At 34.9% G+C, this 22288-nt stretch overlaps 1 protein-coding gene across 4 annotated transcripts in view; it reads left to right on the forward strand.

Annotated features, from left to right (window-relative positions):
- Positions 1–22288, forward strand: part of OMA1 (OMA1 zinc metallopeptidase) — a 73267-nt gene that overhangs the window by 13930 nt on the left and 37049 nt on the right. For all 4 annotated transcript variants that reach the window (XM_060287942.2, XM_030870299.3, XM_030870301.3 and 1 more), the window contains exons 6-7: positions 1355–1483; positions 5221–5295. In XM_060287942.2, the coding sequence (XP_060143925.1) occupies positions 1355–1483; positions 5221–5295 (204 nt within the window). The remainder of the gene's footprint in view (positions 1–1354; positions 1484–5220; positions 5296–22288) is intronic.

Genomic DNA, 22288 nt, shown 5'->3' on the forward strand with positions numbered 1-22288 from the left:
ATCAATTTGGGCCATTTTTAGTTTTTAAAAGGTGTTCATTTCAGCACATTAATTTTTCTGGCATCTGGGTCAGTGCCTTGTTCAGCATAATGTTGTCATCTCTATCGGTGCAAGAGCAATAATTAGACGAGACATAAAAAGCAAATGGTCTTAAAAATAGGAAATAGTTATTAATATTTCTTTGTTAGAGGTCTTAGACACTGTCAATACTATGTTTTCTCTTTTAGGAGTCTCCATTTTGTGTTTTCATTATTTCACAAATACAAATTTAAAAAAATTTTTAGTTTTCTAAGATTATGTAATAACAATTATATTCTTTAATAATTAATTACAAGGATTTTCTCTTCTATAATGACTTCATCATTTAGTGCTACAATAATTCCATAATTGTTTTTCATGAGTCTTACAATGAAGCAAAGAATGCTTTGTGAAGGCAGATTATATTCAGAAGTATTCTAGGTGATTATTTTTAGTTGTTAGCCATGTTTCATACATTCAAGTAATGATTCCTATATTATCAGTATCAGCACTACAATAACATTTATTCAGCAACTTTAGTGAGGAACAATGAACAGTCCAGTGCAGTAAACTTATATTTAGATATTACTACTCCAAACAACTATTTTAAGTAAAACATTTTTTGGTTACTGCTATAAGTAAATACAAAAAATCATATAACTAAATTTCCTGGTGGGAAATACCAGGCTGATAAAGTTGCAGACTTGCATGACTCTTCACATATTAGGTCATGCAGTCAAAAGACTTTTATTTAAAAAATAAATTTCTAATATTTTCCTGAATTGTTCCTTGTTTTAACTGCTTCATATGTTAGGTAGTGTTTGGTCTCTGTCTAAAAGTATAAGCATAATAAACATATTTATTTGATTTTTTAAAAAGATTTAGTGACTGTATTAGAAACTATAACTTCCTGGGTTTGATTCCTTGTTCTTTTACTAATTGCTTTTTGAATTTGGGCAACTCTTTTAATCTCTCTTCATCTTAGTTTATCTATAAAATAGGGAACAATTGTACCTATTTTACAAGATTATTATGCTTGTTAATATAAGACACTGTAGGTTAATGAACCTGTCATTGTATCTGAATGGTGGTAGTGGCTCAAGTAGTTATTAGTTGAATGAATAAATGAATGCATAAGTATGTACACAAGAGATGGGAAAAACAGACTGGGAAAGGATAAAGTGCACAGAAGAAAACGAATTTGCAGTCTTACGTGGCAAAGTTCAGTTAAACACATGTAATTATTTAATGTGATTACACACGATGAACTAGAAAATGTTAGCATGTACTATCTGAATTTATTAAGTGTAATTTTCATTATTTTGATTTTTCTCAGGCAGAAAAGGCTAGCTTGGTTCATTTCCTGGATTTCCTAGGTCTGATTTTTCTCACAATGATTTGGGCCATTTGTCCTCGAGATAGTTTGGCACTTTTGGGCCAGTGGATTCAGTCTAAATTGCAGGAGGTAAGTCTGAAACAATAAGTTGAATTTGCAATGGCCTGTGGTGAGGACATTTTACTGTAAAGGAAAAAGTACCAGAAATGTTTTCATACCTTATCATGAGTCTTGCCACGAAAAACGGGTGCTAATTTTTGGCGTCTTACGTCTTCTTATTTTTAGGGGATATTCTTTTTTTATTTTTTATTTATTGTTTCTGGCTGCATTGGGTCTTCGTGGCTGTGCACAGGCTTTTCTCTGGTTGCGGCGAGTGGAGGCTACCCTTCATTGCGGTGCGTGGGCTTCTCTTTGTGGTGGCTTCTCTTGTTGTGGACTACGGGCTCTAGGCGCGCGGGCTTCAGTAGTTGTGGCTCGCGGGCTCTAGAGTGCAGTCTCAGTAGTTGTGGCGCACGGGCTTAGCTGCTCCGCGGCACGTGGGATCTTCCCGGACCAGGGCTTGAACCCGTGTCCCCTGCATTGGCAGGCAGATTGTCAACCACTGCGCCACCAGGGAAGCCCTTAGGGGATATTCTTAATAGTGAGCATTCAAATTAGAAAATATTACATCTCTTTTATGATGGAGATAGATGGATTAGAAGGGCTTGGCAACTTTTGGCTAGCTTTTTTTTTTTTTTTTTTGCATAGTTATTGTTCTTACAGAGAGAAACCCAGTCACAACCCTTTCTTTCCTTCTGTTGCTTTACCTTCAGACGTTCCCCTTTTGTCTCCTAGTAACAGTGGTGTACTCACTGGATGACTCTCCCTTCCCCCAAATATTTGCATTTTAATGGGGAACTCTTAAAACCTGTAAACTTTTATGGACGCAGGGTTGGCAGAAGCTGCTTGACTACCCTCATCTCCTCATTCCCAGTTAAATTAATGTTGCCTGGAAAATACTGAAAGGACAGTCTTAATAGGTGTTTGTTAACTTTTGTTTTTAGTACTTATGCATAATGATAGTCATCTGATAAAATTTTTTGAGTCCTCCTTCTTGTTCAAAACAGTACACTACTGAAAGGAGGTCTTGCAATCTTAATATCTGCTTTGTTTAACTATGATTAGCTATTTTATCTTATGTCTTTCATCAGATATTTCTTCTTGTCCTGGGAGGTTTGGTTATTTAGGAACAATCTGTTATTTGTTTATTCAGTGATTTGTGGAGCACCCATCAGAGTGCCATCTGGGTGCTGTTTAAATCCAATGTGTAAAATTCTTTGAGACAAATTGCTTTAGAAATTGAATAACTAAGTCTTTTATTCAGTGTTAGCATATCATTTGGTTTCATTTATATTGAAATAAAGGTTCTTAAACGGAAAAAGAAAGAATGGTTATTGCTTAGATTATAGAATCTCATATTTTGAATTTTATTTTTATCATTGATGTGCTGGGAAGTCAGAGAAGGTAATGTAGTTTTCCCCCCATTTATCAATAAATAGCTTTTTCTGTAATGGAATCAGGAGATTAAGTCATAAGAAAGATAACTGGAAGCTGTTTGTCCCTTGAAATACTTGATGATCCTGCTATTTGAGTATAATTCTCTAATAATTAAACTGAAAACGAAGTAAGGATTACTTCTGTTTGAACTCTTTTTCCCTAAATCAGGACCCCCTCCCAGTAGTTTTGGTGACAAGGAAATATTTCTTTCTCTGGAAGCTTGCTCATTGTCATTGGAGAGCAGAGGGGAATGCTGATAGTGAAGTTCTTGAGGGGGAATTGCTGACATTTTTTGGTCAGAGAAAGGAAGAGAGGAAGGAAGAAGTAGGGGGCCCTCACTTAACTGTCTGGGTACAATGTAGCAGCCCTCATAGAGCGCTACCAGGTAGGGTTTTGAGAGCTATTAATAATGATTATAGTAGCTAACATTTATTGAGTACTTACTGTATTGTAGGCACTAGGATAAACACTGTAGATTAATTTTGTACAGGGGTTAAGAATACAGGCTCTGATCAGATGGATCTGTGTTTGAATTTAATCTCTATTAGACCTAAATTTTATAGAACTTCAGCAGGTTACTTCACTTATTATAGGTTTCAGTTTCTTTATCTGTAAGTTTGGATAATAGTAGTGGCTAACTCAAACATTATTGTGGGTTTAATTATACATTTAAAACAGCATTTCTCAATATAGGCACTGTTGACATTTTGAATTGACAAAGAATTGACAAGATAATTCTTTGTTGTGGGGAATTGTCCTCTGCATTGCAGAATGTTCAGTGGCTTCTACACGTCTAGATGCCTCTACACATCTGGCCTCTACCCACTAGATGCCAGTAGCACTCCCCCCTTTCTTCCCAGCCCCAGCTGTGACAATCAAAAATATCTCCAGACATTTCCAAATGTCCCTGAGGGACAATATCACGTCCAGTTGAGAACCACTGATTGAAAGCATTTAGCACAGTACCTGGTACCAAGTAAGGACTCAACAAATGGGAGTTATTATTATTAATTATTATTTGTTCATTTTATTCTCTCTGCAACTCTAGGAGTTTGGTACTGTTACTGCTCCATTTTACATATGATGCTATTGGGCTTAGAGGCGTTAAAAAATTAGCCCAGAACTAATAGTTAATACACATCAGCATTTGGGCTTGAACACGTTTCTTTCCTTTTAAAGCCAATGTTTTTAATTGGTTATACTACCGGCAGATTCGTTGGGACACCTGCAGACTGCTTATGGAAAGTGCAGACACTATATAATATAGTTCAGCAACCTAAAACAGACATGATCGAGAAGGAAGCAAGTCATATCTAATGGTCATATACAATGGATTAGATTGATTTTACTATTTCTAGCCATTACTGACATGCAGCTACCTCTGAAAAATTGCTTCCCCAATTAATAGCTCTTCTCTCAAAAATCCTGCCTATTGATCCATCTTCTACAAAGTTTTAGTACTTACTGAAAATTAGTATTTAACTGGAAAGCATTCACATAAATACAAGTAATTAGGAAAATTACAGTTATAATATCTATTTGTATTCTTTTATTGAAGTTGGAAGAAAAGTTCATTTTCCTAACTAATCGATACTTAGAAAACAAAGAGGAAATTAAGATAATATGTCAAAGAAAGAACATTCTGCTATATGGTTAATTTTCTAACTGAAATAAATCCTCTAGTAGTGTCACTGGCTATTATATAGCTATAGTTTTTCAATTTTCTTTTAAAACTGCAAGATCACAATGTTCCTTGGTCATATTAAAAATCCTGCATCAATAAGCTTTCTTAGGGAATCCTCTACATAGTAAGTAGAGATTATAATTGGAAAAATACAAGTCCACTGTATGACACTGTGGACTCTCCAAAAGTTTGCAGGCATGGTTTTTTCCTATTCTTTCCATGTTTTAAAAATATTAATCTCTGGGCATCCCTGGTGGCGCGGTGGTTGAGAGTCCGCCTGCCGATGCAGGGGACACGGGTTCGTGCCCCGGTCCGGGAAGATCCCACATGCCGCGGAGCGGCTGGGCCCGTGAGCCATGGCCGCTGACCCTGCGCGTCCAGAGGCTGTGCTCTGCAACGGGAGAGGCCACAATGGTGAGAGGCCCGCGTACCGCAAAAAAAAAAAAAAAAAAAAAAAAAAAATCTCTGATGGAGGAAATAAAGGCTGCACTTTGTTTTATACCATGGTGTTCTTTAAATGTTTATCATGGAGAGCATAAAAGCTATATCCTAGGTACTTCATGAAATTAATTTTTAAAATCTCATTTTTTGCTCCTTTTGTTATGAAATAGCCTTAATGGAACTTTTCTTTCTTATTTCTTCTTAGTTTATGTTTGATAGACCATATAGTAGAACACTGGAGGCTGAAGCTGACAAAATTGGACTACAACTTGCTGCAAAGGTAAAATATTTAGTAGCTGAGAATACACAGTGTCCTTCACATAGTAAAAGATAAATGTGTGTCATCTTAATGAGGTTTGGCATGGGCATAGAATGAAGGTTGGGCTATGTATAATTTTTCATTAATACCTTTTTAAGTCTGTGCCCTCTTTGCTATCTTTATTTTATTCCTTTCCCTTAGTTTGCTGATCTAAGGAGGCTTTTTGAGTAAGTAAGATGATGTGTAGCTGTTTTTCCCCACTTGGAGAAAGGTTTACCTTACTGTAGCTGTATTCCTGGCTAAGCAACCTGAATTTTCACCATTTAAATAAACGATAGAAGAGCAGGCTTATTACTCTGTATCTTTCAGACTATTTTTGTTGCAGCAGATGGCTTATTTTTGCTAGCCACAGAGAGCAGCTCTGGGCCTTTACTCTGGTTTACGTTGGCTTTGTTCATATCTACCTAACAGGTCACTTCATGCCTGGCTGCTGTTTTTAATCACCTGTGATAACTGCATATTATTAGTAGGATTTAGCATTAAAAGTAAAACTGTATTTTTAAAAATGAATGAAAACAGTGCCACTTCACATATTAAATTCAAATTGTATTTGATTCTTTGTTGAGTTTTCAGTAGTTATTAAAAGTCCTAACTATTGAAAATTACTATTATCTGAATTTCTCATTATGAGTTTTGTGGATTTAATTTCATAAATCAAGATATTAGTCATTCACAAAACCAGTGTTCTTTGAATGTTACATAAGTAGAATTAAGTGAATTATCAGACTGCATAGATGAAGAGGTTCCCAAATGATGGGCCACAGATTGGCTCTATCAAGAATTTCCTAATTTTAATGTACTACAGTCTGAAATTTTCCCTCTAGGTAAGTGCATTCTGTGTTCTGATTAAGAAATCTTTGCTTTTTTCAGTAAATTGTTCCTGTTTTATTTCCAAGAAGTTTTATTGTTTTGTTAAATATAAGGAGGAGGTCAAGATAATTTTTTTCTCATGTGGATATCTAATAGACTCAGCACTATTTATTGAAGAGTTTATCTTTTCTCCACTATACTTCAGTGTCTCTTTGTCATTTATGTGGGAGGCTATATGTAAGTCTGTTTCTGGACTCCCTGTTGTATTCCATTGGCCTGTTATTTGTCTTTGAGCCAATACCACATTGTCATTGTAGCTGTGTAATAAGTCTCGATATCTGATATCTTGATGTCTTGATTTCTGTCCTCCAATGTTGTTCTGCAATATTGACTTGGCTATTCTTGGTCCTTTGCTTTTTCATATAAATTTCAGAATCAGCTTGTTAAATCACATACCTGTACAAAACCATGCCTGGGATTTTGATGGGAATTGTGTGCCTCAAATATAGATCAATATGGGGACAGCTGACTAGTGTCAACAGTATTGAGTCTTCCAATCCATGGATGGTGTATTTGTCCATTTGTTTAGATGTCCTTTAATTTCTTTCAGGGATGCTTTGAAATTTTTTTGTGTGTGTAGGACTTATACATCTTTTGTTAGATTTATTGCTTAGTGTTTGACATTTTTGATGTTATAAACAATGTCATTGAAAAAACAAATTTGCCTATATATAGAAATACAGTTTGTTTTTATCATTGACTTTGTATCCAGCAACCTTGTTAAATAAATTCACTTAATTCTAATAGTGTGTAGATTCTTTTAGATTTTTACATATACATAGTTATGTTGTCTGGGAATAATAACAGCTTTATTGCTTCCTTTCCATTCTGTATACTTCCTTTTTTTTTTTTTACCTAATTGCAATGGCCAGAAACTTCAGCACAGTGTTGATGGTGGACACCTTTGTTTCTTCATGATCTTAGTGGAAAAGTATTCAGTATTTCACCATTAATTCTGATGTTTGTTGTAAGCTTTTTTTAAACCTGACTTTTGTCAGATAGGAGTTTCCCGTCTATTTCTAATATGCTAAGAGATTTTTAAAAATTATGAATATTAAGTTTTTCAAATGGCTTTTCTGCACTTATTGATGATTTTATAGTTTTTCTCCTTTAATCTGTTAATGTGGCAAATTACAATAATTTTTTTTGTTTAAAAAATGACAATTTTTTATTTTTGAAATAGACCAATTTTGTCAATTATATTAACCTTTTAATGTATTGCTGGAGTTGGTCTGCTAATGTTTAGTTTAGAATGTTTCTGTGTTCATAGGAGGTAGTAGCTTGGAATTTTCTTGTAATGTCTTGTCAGGTTTTGGTATCAACATTATGCTGGTCTCATAAAATGCGTTGGGTGGTGTTCCTTCTTCTTTGTAAGAGTTTGTGTAAGAAGAGTGATATTTATTTTTTCAGTGTTTGGATAAAGCCATATGGGCCTACACATTTCTTTGTGGAAGGGTATTTAATTATGGATTCAATAGATGTGTAACTACTCTTTAATAGATGTAAAACTATTCAGATTTTTATATCAGTTTTCATAAGTTTTGTTTTTCTAGGAACTTAGGTTTTGTTTAAACTTTCAGTATTATTGGTATAAAGTTGTTTTGATATACTCTTCTTATATCTTTAATGTCTCAAGGATTCCTGCATTCTACAGATATAGTTTTAAAATGTCCCCTTTGTTCCTAGTATTGGTGATACATGCTTTGTCTCTTTGCTAGATTTTATTACATTCATTAATCTTTTCAAAAAGATGTTTTGGCTTTGCTTATTTTCTCTATTCTATGTTTGTTTTCTATTGTTTCAGTTACTGTTGTTATCTTTATTATTTCCTTCTGCTTTGAGCTTTATCTGCTGTTCTTCCTGACTTCTTTAGATAGATACTTAAGTCATTGATTTGTCATTTTCTTTTCTAATGTATCCATTTATGCCTAGCCGTTTTCTTTTCAGAATATCTCGTCATATTGCAAGTGTTGATATGTTTTTGTTTTTTTCAGTTTAAAATATATTCTTGTTTTCATTGTAATTTCTTCTCTGACCCATGGGTCGTTTAGAAGTATATTCCTTAGTTTCTAAACATTTGTTGGTTTCCTTAGTTTCTAAACATTCCTTGATTTCTAAACATTTACCTTTTGTTTTTGATGTCTAGCTTAATTACAGTCTGATGGGAGAATATACTGAATGGTGAATTCTTTAAAATTTGTTCAGTTTTGCTTTATGGCTCAGCATGTTACCAAGTTTGTTAAAAAGGTATGCACTTGAAAGTGGATTCTGCCATTGTGGATGCAGTGTTCTACGTATGTCCATTTTGTCAAGTTTGTTAAATCTGTTGTTTCAGATCATCTATATCCTTGCTGAATTTTTTTCTCTGCTTTTTTTTTTTCTAGTTACCAAGAGAGGTTAGTCTCTCGTGATTCTGAATTTTTCTGTTTTTCCTTTTAGTCCTATTAATTTTTACTTTTTATATTTTAATACTATTTTTAGCATACTCATATAGGATTGTTAGAGTTTACTGGTAGCTTGATCCTTTTATCAATATGTAATCCCTCTTGGGCTCTAGTAATGCTTCTCGCCTGCAGTTCTCTTTTTCCTTTATTAGTATTGTCGTGACAGCTTTCTTTTGGTTAGTGCTTGCCTGTCATATCTTACTCCATTCTTTTATTTTCAAGTTTTCTGTGTTCTTATGTGTGTGCCTCTTATAAGTAACACATAGTTGTTTTCTCGTCCTTGCTGTATTTTGGATGTTTTTAGTCTGTTTATATTTTTAATTTGTATTTCTTAATGACTAATGCTGTGGAGGATATGTTTATGTGTGTACTGGCCATTCATGTACCTTCTTTTGTTAACTGTCTTTTTAGATATTTTACTCAGTTTTAAATTGAGTTGTCTTCTTATTCTTACATTGTAAGAGTTCTTTATACATATGCTGGATATAAGTCCTTTGTCAAATATTTGTGCAAATATTTTCTCTTATTCTGTGACTTGCTTTATTTTTTTATAGTGTGTTTTGAACAATAAAAGTTTAAAATTTTTATGAAATCTAATTTTTCTACTTTGTGTTTAATTTACTCTTTCTCTAGTTTTATAATGTAGGTGCTTAGGTCATTGGTTTAGACTTTCTTCTTATTTAGAATAGCATTTAAAGCTCTAAATTTCCCACTCTGCATTGTTTTAGCTAGACACAGATTTTGATATGTTGTATTTTTATTTTCAGTTACACAGATTTTGATATTTTGTATTTTTATTTTCAGTTAAGTCAGAATATTTTCTAAAATTTCCATTGTGATTTCTTCTTTCATCCATGTGTTGTTCAGCAGTGAGTCATTTAATATCCAGGTATTTGGAGTTTGTCTAAACGTTTATTTCTAATTAATTATTTCATGGTCAGAGAATATACTCTGTGAGAATTTAATTTTTTCAACTCTGTTGGGACTTGTTTTATGGTGTATCATTTGGTCTATTTTGGTGACTGTTCCATCACTTGAAAAAATGTGTATTCAGTATTTGCTGAGTGTGTACTCTATAAATATCAATTAAGTTAAGGTAGTTTATAGAGTCATTAAATCTTCTAGATCTTCTGATTTTTTGTCTACTTGCTGTTGAGTAAGGAGTTTTGAAATCTTTAACCGTGACTGTGGATTTGTCTATTTTTTCTTTCAGTTCTGTTAGTTTCTGCTTCCTGAATTTTGAAGCTCTCTATTAGGTGCATACACATGTGGGATTATTTTATCCTCTTATTGAACTGGTTGATTATTGTGAAGTATTTTTTTATTTGTCTCTAGCAATACTCTGAAGTATTTTTTGTTTGGCATTAATTTTTTTAAATTTATTTTTTATTGAAGTATGGTTGAATTACAATGTTGTGTTAATTACTGCCGTACAGCAGTGACTCAGTTATAGATATATATGCATTCTTTTCCATATTCTTTTTTTTTTTTTAATTTATTTGGTTGTGCTGTCTCTTAGTTGTGACCTGCAGGCTCCTTATTTGCGGCACATGGGCTACTTAGTTGTGGCATGCATGTGGGATCTACTTCCCTGACCAGAGATCGAACCCAGGCCCCCTGCATTGGCAACGTGCAGTCTTAACCACTGCACCACCAGGGAAGTCCCTTATTTTTCATGTCTTTTCCATTATGGTTTATCACAGGATATTGAATATAGTTCCCTGTGCTACACAGTAGGACCCTGTTGTTTATCCATTCTGTACATACCAATTTGCATCTGCTAATCCCAAACTCACGATCCCTCTCCCACCTCCCTCCCCCTTGGCAACCACTAGTCTAATCTCTATGTCCCTTTTTCTGTTTCTGTTTCATAGATAGGTTTGTGTTGCATTTTAGATTCTACATATAAGTGAAATCATATGGTATTTGTCTTTCTCTTTCTGACTTACTTCACTTAGTATGATAACCTGTAGTTGCATTCATGTTGCTGCAAATGGCATTATTTCATTCTTTTTTATGGCTGAGTACTATTCCATTGTATATATGTACCACATCTTCTTTATCCAGTCATCTGTCAATGGACATTTAGGTTGTTTCCATGTCTTGGCTATTGTGAATAGTGCTGCTATGAACATAGGGGTGCATGTATGTTTTTGAATTATAGTTTTGTCTAGATATATGCCCCAATCGAAAAATGCTCAGAAGACCTAAAGAGACATTTCTCCAAAGAAGACATACAGATGGCCAATAGGCACATGAAAAGATGCTCAACATTGCTAATTATTAGAGAAATACAAATCAAAACTAGAGTGAGGTACCACCTCACGCTGGTCAGAATGGCCATTGTTAAAAAGTCTACAAATAATAAATGCTGGAGAGGGTGTAGAGAAAAAGGAACCCTCCTACACTGTTGGTGGGAATGTAAGTTGATGCAGCCAGTGTGGAAAACAGTATTGAGGTTCCTCAGAAAACTAAAAATAGAATTACCATATGATTCAGCAATCCTACTCCTGGGCATGTATCCTGGAATTAATTTTGTTTGACATTATTTTGCTTGACATTAATATAGACCCTCCAGCTTTCTTAGGTGTTATTGTTCACTTGGAATATCTTTTTCTGCCCATTTGTTTTCAAACTCTTTCAGTTTTTGTATTTAAAATGCATCTCTTACAGATGGCATAAACTAGGTTCTTGCGTTTTTGTTGTTTGACAATCTATGCCTTTAGTTTGAAGTGTATAGTCAATTTAGATTTAATGTAATTATTGATATGCTTGTATTTAGGTCTGCCATACTGCTATTTCTTTTATCTATTTTTTTGGTTGCTCTGTTCCTCCTTTTATTCCTTCTTTGAGTTAATCATACTTTTTAGTATTCCATTCATTGGCTTTTTAGATATAACACTTTGCATTATTTTTAATGGTTCCTTGTGGGATTACAATATGCATCTTTAACCTTTTGAAATCTACTTCAGGTTTTGTTTTTTTTTTATACAGCAGGTTCTTATTAGTCATCAATTTTATACACATCAGTGAATACATGTCAATCCCAATTGCCCAATTCATCACACCACCCGACCCCCTGCGGCTTTCCCCCCTTGGTGTACATACATTTGTTCTCTACATCTGTGTCTCAATTTCTGCCCTGCAAACCGGTTCATCTGTACCATTTTTCTGGTTCCACATATATGTGTTAATATACGATATTTGTTTTTCTCTTTCTGACTTACTTCACTCTGTATAACAGTTTCTAGATCCATCAACGTCTCAACAAATGACCCAATTTTGTTCCTTTTTATGGCTGAGTAATATTCCATTGTATATATGTACCACATCTTCTTTATGCATTCTTCTGTCGATGGGCATTTAGGTTGCTTCCATGACCTGGCTATTGTAAATAGTGCTGTAGTGAACATTGGGGTGCATGTGTCTTTTTGAATGTGGTTTCTCTGGGTATATGCCCAGTAGTGGGATTGCTGGATCATATGGTAATTCTATTTTTAGTTTTTTAAGGAACCTGCATACCGTTCTCCATAGTGGCTGTATCAGTTTACATTCCCACCAACAGTGCAAGAGGTTTCCCTTTTCTCCACATCCTTTCCAGCATTTGTTTGTAGATTTTCTGATGAAGCCCATTCTAACTGCAGTGAGGTTATACCTCATTGTAGTTTTGATTTGCATTTCTCTAATAATTAGTGATATTGAGCAGCTTTTCATGTGATTATTGGCCATCTGTATGTCTTCTTTGGAGAAATGTCTATTTAGGTCTTCTGCCCATTTTTGTATTGGGTTGTTCGTTCTTTTAATATTGAGCTGCATGAGCTGTTTATATATTTTGGAGATTAATCCTTTGTCCGTTGATTCGTTGGCAAATATTTTCTCCTATTCTGAGGGTTGTCTTTTCATCTTGTTTATGGTTTCCTTTGCTGTGCAAAAGCTATGAAGTTTCATTAGGTCCCATTCATTTATTTTTATTTCTATTACTCTAAGAGGTGGATCAAAAAAGATCTTGCTGTAATTTATGTCAGAGTGTTCTTCCTTTGTTTTCCTCTAAGAGTTTTATAGTGTCCAGTCTTACATTTAGGTCCCTAATCCATTTTGAGTTTATTTCTGTGTATGGTGTTAGGGAGTGTTCTAATTTCATTCTTTTACATGTAGCTGTCCAGTTTTCCCAGCACCACTTATTGAAGAGACTTTCTTTTCTCCATTGTATATCCTTGCCTCCTTTGTCATAGATTAGTTGACCATAGGTGCGTGGGTTTACCTCTGGGCTTTCTATCTTGTTCCATTGATCTGTGTTTCTATTTTTGTGCCAGTACCATATTGTCTTGATTCCTGTAGCTTTGTATTATAGTCTGAAGTCAGGGAGTCTGATTCCTTCAGCTCCATTTTTTTCCCTCAAGAATGGTTGGGCTATTTGGGGTCTTTTGTGTCTCCATACAAATTTTAAGGTTTTCTTTTTCTAGTTCCGTAAAAAAATGCCATTGGTAATTTGATAGGGATTGCACTGAATCTGTAGAATGCTTTGGGTAGTATAGTCATTTTCACAATATTGATTCTTCCAGTCCAAGAACATGGTATATCTCTCCATCTGTTGGTATCATCTTTAATTTCTTTCATCAGTGTCTTATAGTTTTCTGCATACAGGTCTTTTGTCTCTCTAGGTAGGTTTATTCCTAGGTATTTTATTCTTTTTGTTGCAATGGTAAATGGGAGTGTTTCCTTAATTTCTGTTTCACATTTTTCATCATTAGTGTATAGGAATGCAAGAGATTTCTGTGCATTAATTTTGTATCCTGCAACTTTACCAAATTCATTGATTAGCTCTAGTAGTTTTCTGGTGGCATTATCTGCAAACAGTGACCGTTTCACTTCTTCTTTTCCAATTTGTATTCCTTTTATTTCTTTTTCTTCTCTGATTGCTGAGACTAAGACTTCCAAAACTGTGTTGAATAATAGCGGTGAGAGTGGACATCCATGTCTTGTTCCTGATCTTAGATGAAATGCTTTCAGTTTTTCACTGTTGAGAATGATGTTTGCTGTGGGTTTGTCATATATGACCTTTATTATGTTGAGGTAGGTTCCCTCTATGCCCACTTTCTGGAGAGTTTTTATCATAAATGGGTGTTGAATTTTGTCAAAAGCTTTTTCTGAATCTATTGAGATGATCGTATGGTTTTTATTCTTCAGTTGTTAATATGGTGTATCACATTGATTGATTTGTGTATATTGAAGAATCCTTGCATCCCTGGGATAAATCCCACTTGATCATGGTATATGATCCTTTAAATGTGTTGTTGGATTCTGCTTGCTAGTATTTTGTTGAGGAGTTTTGCATCTATATTCATCAGTGATATTGGCCTGTAATTTTCCTTTTTTGTAGTATCTTTGTCTTGTTTTGGTATCAGGGTGATGGTGGCCTCATAGAATGGGTTTGGGAGTGTTCCTTCCTCTGCAATTTTTGGGAAGAGTTTTAGAAGGATGGGTGTTAGTTCTTCTGTAAATGTTTGATAGAATTCACCTGTGAAGCCATCTGGTCCTGCACTTTTGTTTGTTGGAAGATTTTTAATCACAGTTTCAATTTCATTACTTGTGATTGGTCTGTTCATATTTTCTATTTCTTCCTGGTTCAGTCTTGGAAGGTTATACCTTTCTAAGAATTTGTCCATTTCTTCCAGTTTGTCCATTTTATTGGCATAGAGTTGCTTGTAGTAGTCTCTTAGGATGCTTTGTATTTCTGCGGTGTCTGTTGTAAGTTCTCCTTTTTCATTTCTAATTTTATTGATTTGAGTCCTCTCCCTCTTTTTCTTGATGAGTCTGGCTAATGGTTTATCAATTTTATTTATCTTCTCAAGGAACCAGCTTTTAGTTTTATTGATCTTTGCCACTGTTTTGTTTCTATTTCATTTATTTCTGCTCTGATCTTTATGATTTCTTTCCTTCTGCTAACTTTAGGTTTTGTTTGTTCTTCTTTCCCTAGTTCCTTTAGGTGTAAGGTTAGATTGTTTATTTGAGATTTTTCTTGTTTCTTGAGGTAGCCTTGTATAGCTGTAAACTTCCCTCTTAGAGCTGCTTTTCCTGCATCACATAGGTTTTGGATCATCGTGTTTTCATTGTCATCTGTCTCTAGGTATTTTTTGATTTCCTCCTTGATTTCCTCAGTGATCTCTTGGTTATTTAGTAACATATTGTGTAGCCTCCATGTGTTTGTGTTTTTTACATTTTTTCCCCTGTAATTGATTTCTAATCTCATAGCGTTGTGGTTAGAAAAGATGCTTGATATGATTTCAATTTTGTTAAATTTACTGAGGCTTGATTTGTGACCCAAGATGTGATCTATCCTGGAGAATGTCTGTGCGCACTTGAGAAGAAAGTGTAATCTGCTGTTTTTGGATGGAATGTCCTATAAGTATCGCTTAAATCTATGTGGTCTATTGTGTCATTTAAAGCTACTGTTTCCGTATTTATTTTCACTTTGGATGATCTGTCCATTGGTGTAAGTGAGGTGTTAACGTCCCCCACTCTTATTGTGTTACTGTCGATTTCCTCTTTTACAGCTGTTAGCAGTTGCTTTATGTATTGAGGTGCTCCTATGTTGGGTGCATATATATTTATAATTGTTATATCTTCTTCTTGGATTGAACCCTTGATCATTATGTAGTGTCCTTCCTTGTCTCTTGTAACATTCTTTATTTTAAAGTCTATTTTATCTGATATGAATATTGCTACTCCTGCTTTCTTTTGATTTCCATTTGCATGGAATATCTTTTTCCATCCCCTCATTTTCAGTCTGTATGTGTCCCTGGTTCTGAAGTGGGTCTCTTGTACACAGCATATATAGGGGTCTTGTTTTTGTATCCATTCAGCGAGCCTGTGTCTTTTGGTTGGTTCATTTAATCCGTTCACATTTAAGGTAATTGTTGGTATGTATGTTCCTGTGACTATTTTCTTAATTGTTTTGGGTTTGTTTTTGTAGGTCCTTTTCTTGTCTTGTGTTTCGCACTTAGAGAAGTTCCTTTTGCATTTTTTGTAGAGCTGGTTCGGTGGTGCTGAATTCTCTTAGCTTTTGCTTGTCTGTAAAGCTTTTGATTTCTCCATCGAATCTGAGTGAGATCCTTGTTGGGTAGAGTAATCTTGGTTATAGGTTCTTCCCTTTCATCACTTTAAGCATATCATGCCACTCCCTTCTGGCTTGTAGAGTTTCTGCTGAGAAATCAGCTGTTAACCTTATGGGAGTTCCCTTGTATGTTATTTGTCATTTTTCCCTTGCTGCTTTCAATAATTTTTCTTTGTCTTTAATTTTTGCCAATTTGATTGCTATGTGTCCCAGCGTGTTTCACCTAGGGTTTCTCCTGTATGCGACTCACTGCGCTTCCTGGACTTGGGTGGCTATTTCCTTTCCCATGTTAGGGAAATTTTCGATTATAATCTCTTCAAATATTTTCTCGGGTCCTTTCTCTCTCTCTTCTCCTTCTGGGACCCCTATAATGCAAATGTTGTTGCATTTAATGCTGTCCCAGAGGTCTCTTAGGCTGTCTTCATTTCTTTTCTTTCTTTTTTCTTTATTCTGTTTCGCAGCAGTGAATTCTACCATTCTGTCTTCCATGTCACTTGTCCCTTCTTCTGCCTCAGTTATTCTGCTATTGATTCCTTCTAGTGTATTTTTCATTTCAGTTATTGTATTGTTCATCTCTGTTTGTTTATTCTTTGATTCTTCTAGGTCTTTGTTAAACATTTCTTGCATCTTCTCGATCTTTGTCTCCGTTCTTTTTCCGAGGTCCTGGGTCATCTTCCCTATCATTATTCTGAATTCTTTTTCTGGAAGATTGCCTATCTCCACTTCATTTAGTTGATTTTCTGGGGTTTTATCTTGTTCCTTCATCTTGTACATAGCCATCTACCTTTTCATCTTGTCTGTCTTTCTGTGAATGTGGTTTTTGTTCCACAGCCTGCAGGATTGTAGTTCTTTTTGCTTCTGCTGTCTGCCCTCTCTCTACTTCAGGTTGATAGTGAGTAATTTCTGGCAAAATGTACAAACTTTGCAATAGTGTATTTGTCAGTCATCATGTATTTAAGCCAAGATGTAGTTCACCCTTCATGTTGTTTTCTTGATTCTGAGGATTTCCTCTTAATTTCCATTTGTGCTACTCACTTCCAGTGTTTTTTTTTTTTTTTTTTTTTTTTTTTTTTGTGGTATGCGGACCTCTCACTGCTGTGGCCTCTCCCGTTGTGGAGCACAAGTTCCGGACGCGCAGCCTCAGCGGCCATGGCTCACGGGCCCAGCCGCTCCATGAACCCGTGTCCCCTGCATCGTCAGGTGGACACTCAACCACTGCGCCACCAGGGAAGCCCTCGCTTCCAGTTTTGTTAATGACTTGAAGCCCATAAGGCTTCAGCTTTTTGTCATCCTAATTGCTCATGGTTGAGGAGTACACTGAGTTTAAAAAAAAGAAAGAAAGAAAGAAAGATAAAAGGCAGCAGACTTACAGATTTTGCCCCCACAGTTTTATTTTTCAAGAGTATCTTTGTGTCTGGTCTTTGCTTGCTTTTCTACAACTCCCACCCACCCTCCTTGTATCTCCCTGCCTTAAATGTAGTTTAGGTGCCAGTCAGGGATTTGGGTGGAGTTGACACAGAGTTTCTCATTCCTTTTGTAGTTCCCTCATTGTCAGAATTCCCCCTTTAGGTTTTGTCTCTGCTTTAACATCCCTGAACTATGATCTCTGGCACTTTGGCTGATGAGCCTGTTGCCATTTTCTGTAGCTTTGTCAGTGGAAGCTGGGCAACACCTTCAGGCCAGAAAGCAAGAATTCTTGTCTTATCTCCTGTTGAAGTTTTTCAAGATTTAATTCTCTTCTGGCTTCTGTTTTTGTACAGTTTCCATTATCTTTAAATAAATCACGTTTTTATAATTGTTATCTGCTGGAAGGTTCACATGTTTGCTTCCCTTTTCTTGCATTAGTCAAAATTTCACCTTTCCTAAAATAATATTTTTGCAGGGCATAAAATTTTTAATTGGCAGTTATTTTCTTAGAGTATGTTAATGATGACATTTCAATTTTCTCTAGCTTATTGTTCCTGTTCAGGTTTCAGCTGTCAGTCTTTTTCTGTTCCTTTGAAGGCAGTGGGTCTTTTTCTTCCATGACTGCTAAAATTCTCTGTTTGTCTTTGCTTTTTTATCGTTTGTGTGTCTAGGTGTGCTTTTCTTTGTATTTATTGGGCTTGCTGTGGCTTATAATGTTTCACTAGTTTGGGAAATTCTCAGGCATTATTTTTTAACATATTGTTTTAGCAATATTTTTCTCTTTTCCCCTGTAGCTTTGGGATTTTTATACTTTCATTTGTCTCTTGAATTTTTTTTTTTAATTTTCTGTCCTTATCTCTCTACATTTCAGAATGTTTTCCACTTCTGTCTTGTGGTTCACTGATCTTATTTTCAGCTGTGTTCATTCTGCCATTAAACTCATTTTTGAGTTTTAAATTTCAGTTATATTTTTCCATCTAGAGTTTTAATTTGATTCTCTTTTATAAATTTCAATTATCTGGTAAAAGTCTCCATTTTGTCATAATTTTCTTTATATTTTCTTGAATATGTTAATCACAATTTTCTTAAAACATTCATGTTTGTTAACTTATTTTTATTATCTCTGAATCTGTTTCTGTTGCGTGTTTTTGCCTTTGGTCTTGTTCTTGGTATGCTTGCTTATTTGTTTTTAATTATGACTTTATATTAAGTCTTTTTTTAATGAAGTATATTTATGGAATATATGTATTGTCTTTCAGATTCTTTTCCATTATAAGTTATTACAAGATACTGAGTATAGTTCCCTGTGCTATACAGTAGATCCTTGTTGCTTATCTATTATATGTATAGTAATGTGTGTCTGTTAATCCCAAATCCCTAATTTATCCCTCCCCCTCCCCTTTGGTAACCATAAGTTTGTGTCTGTGAGTCTGTTTCTGTTTTGTAAGTAAGTTCATTTGTATCATTTTTTTAGATTCCATATATAAGTGATATCCTATGATATTTGTCTTTCTTGGTCTGACTTCACTGAGTATGATAATCTCTAGGTCCATCCATGTTGCTGCAAATGGCATTATTTCATTCTTTTTTATGGCTGAGTAATATTCGTGTGTGTGTGTGTGTGTGTGTGTGTGTGTGTGTATGTGTATACACCACATCTTCTTTATCCATTCATCTGCTGGTGGGCATTTAGGTTGCTTCCATGTCTTGGCTATTGTAAATAGTGCTGCTGTGAACATTGGGGTGCATGTATCTTTTCGAATTATAGTTATTTCTGGATATATGCCCAGGAGTGGGATTGTTGAATCATATAGTAACTCATAGTTTTAAAGGAACCTCCATACTGTTCTCCATAGTGACTGCACCACTTTACATTCCCACCAACAGTGTAGGAGGGTTCCCTTTTCTCCATACCCTCTCCAGCATTTATTATTTATGGAATTTTTGATGATGGACATTCTGACCAGTGTGAGGTGGTACCTTATTGTGCTTTTGATTTGCATTTCTCTAATAATTAGCAATGTTGAGCATCTTTTCATGTGCATTTTGGCCATCTGTATGTCTTGTTTGGAGAAATGTCTATTTAGATCTGCCCATTTTTTGGTTGGGTTGTGTGTTTTTTTGATATTGAGCTGTATAAGCTGTTTGTGTATTTTGGAAATTAATGCTTGCTTACTTTTTATTAAATACTGGGCATTTTATATAAACGGTGCTGTTGACTCTGAGTGGTGATTTCTTCTGTCCTCGGGGATTCTCCTTGTAGTCTGGTGGACAACTAGAATAGAGCAGATCACTTCAGTCAGTCAGAGCCTGAGCTGAGTCTTTATAAGTTTCAATTTACCTCTAGTTCACCATCATTCATAAGGGTATTACTGTCTAGCAAAGCCTATTGAAGGCTTGGAGTATATACTGAGTTCCTTCTCTGTAGTGGTTTCTGAACTTCAGTTTTTGTTCTCATGGCGCCATAAGACAGTTGAAATCTTTACTCAGTTTTTCATCTACTTTTTGTTTTAAAAAGTGCCCTGTGCAGCTACTTTGGTGAACTGGCATCAAGTGTTGCCTCTGTCTTCATACTTTCAAATATTGACTTCTCAAATTTGGCTGCCTTGTCAATCTGGACTTCTAAATTTTGGCTCTCTAACCCTGATAGACAGTCAAAAGCTCTTAGTCACCTCCTTCTGCTTCCGCTTGGATTTCATTTGATTTCTGCTTGTATTCTCAGTTTCTTGCTCTTCACTGCTTAAAATTGAATAGATTTGCTGGATGGCATTGTGAAACAGAAGATCAGACTCACCTCAGTGAGTTTTCCTTCTTTCTGGGATTTTGTCTTTTCTCATCTTGGTTGACTTGGTAACTCTTAAATACCTTTGAACAAATATTATTTATATTTTATCCAGATTTTCTAATTTTTTCTGACAGGAAGGTCAGTGTGCTATAATAAGCTACTTGACTCCATCACTGTTAGGAGAGGAAGTCCCTAACTTAGTCTTTTGAATAGCTACCTAATATTTCTGTAATTTGGATAACTCATTTAATTAGGTATCTATTAATGAACTTTTGGGTTATTTATTGGTCTTTTTTTTTTGGTTGTTGTTTTTATTGCAAATAATCCTGAAATCATCAACCTTATACTCATATCCTTCTGCTCCTTGGGCTTTAATAGCTATAGGGTGGGATTACTGGCATTTCAATTTTTATTTTAAAAGATACTCCCAATTATTTCAAAATGTTAATAGCAAATCTTACCAGTGACAACTCAGGATGCCTTTTTTTAATACCCACTTCAGTACTGTTTTCAATCTCTTTTTGTTAATTTGGATAAAAAATGAAATCTCATTGCTTTTAAGACTTAAATTTTCTTGCTTAGCAGTCAGGTTGAACATAATGCTTCATTTTCATTGGCTCCTTTATTTCTTCTTTTGCAGATGGCCTTTTATTATGTTTTGATTAGTAGATTTTAAAAATACATATTCTAGGCTCCCCGTTGGCAGTTCTGATTCAGTACCTAGATGATGAAGGTCTGAATCTGAAAATGTTTAGGAGCTGCCAAGTGATTCTGATATCCAGGCAGATTTGGAAATTACAACTTTGAGTAATCAAATGCCTGTTTTGTGTTTTGAGGTGACTTGGTAAATTTCCTGTTTTATTAAAAAAAAGAGGAATGAAATTAGAGAAGTTATTAAAGAGATATTGATATTCCTTTGATTATTTATAAATGCAAGCCATATATATTTTTAAAAGTATATCTTGATAGATGAAACTATGATCTTATGTTCTAAAGCACACCAAATATTGTGTTATGGACTAGTGACCTTTTGGTATTACGGTTTATTTAGTTCAAAGGAGAATATGATATTGCTACAGATGTAAAGTCATGAATATATATATTCAATTCAACATCTTCAATATAAGATGTTATCTTATATTGATAAGATAACATCTTTGTTATGGAGCACTTAGGATATAAAAATGCAATCTCTGAATACAAGTATTTCTTTCCTGCCAAAGGGAGAAATAGTATGAAAACCTGAAATATTATATTTATACTACCGCTTACTCTGTCACCTTTTTAGATAATAACACTGTCATCTGCCGTTTAATACTTACTATGTTCCAGTACTTTGCTTAGTATTTTATATGCATTGCCTAATTTAAGCCTTACAGTAACTCCATGAAGTAGTTGTTATCATTACCTCTATTGTGTAGATAAAGGAACTGAAGCCCAGATATGTTACTTTCTTGTTCTCAGGTACAAAATGGTAAAGCCATGACTCAAACTTGAGTGTGTTTGATTTCAAAGTCCATGCTCCAGTTTGCTATCCCTCTACCACAGTTACACTTCTCAAGGTCTGCTTGTCTACCTGTATATTGTTGTATCCCATGCTTACTTTGCCACGTTTATCATGTTCTTCTCCTTAGTAGCATTTGATACTATTAACCGTACTCCCCTTTAAAAAATATATGTATCTATTTGTGTAGCCCACATTTCATTATAGCATGGAAAGTAATTTAGTGTTATAAACTCATAATGGGAAATAACAGCCTTCACTGCCCCCTGCCTTATACCCCAGAGGTGAAAATCACCTTAACTTCTTTTTGCTATTTACCTCTATATTTCTACATAATGAGTTTATTTTGTAATTTCTTGACTCATTAAGTTTAGACATGATTAGTTTCTTGTTATAAAAGATTTAGTCTGATTGTTTTCTTACTATTGACTTTAGAGTGTTCTTTACATGTTCTGGATACAGTCGTTTGTTGGATATGTGATTTGAAAATTGTTTTTCTTCATCTGTGGGTCATCTTTTCTTAACGGATTTTTTTTTTTTTTTTTTTTTGTAGAGCAAGCATTTTTAATTTTGATGAAATCCAGTTTAAGGAATCTCCAAGTAAACTCCACACCAGTTTCTGGGGAAAACTCTTTCTGACAGCTTGCCCCACAGATTCTTGCAACTTCTGCAGCTTTAAACTCCTGTCTTCTAATACCTTAGCTCAGTCAAGCTCACCATTCTCTGCTTGGGTTCTACCTCCCTGTGGTGTGGTCAGGAAACTGCCCCTAGGCAGAGAACAGGGGTAAATCTTGGAATCACTCATGTTTTTCTCTTCTCTCAAGGATCAT

This window comes from Globicephala melas, chromosome 1, assembly GCF_963455315.2.
Source record: "Globicephala melas chromosome 1, mGloMel1.2, whole genome shotgun sequence".
Classification (NCBI taxonomy): domain Eukaryota; kingdom Metazoa; phylum Chordata; class Mammalia; order Artiodactyla; family Delphinidae; genus Globicephala; species Globicephala melas.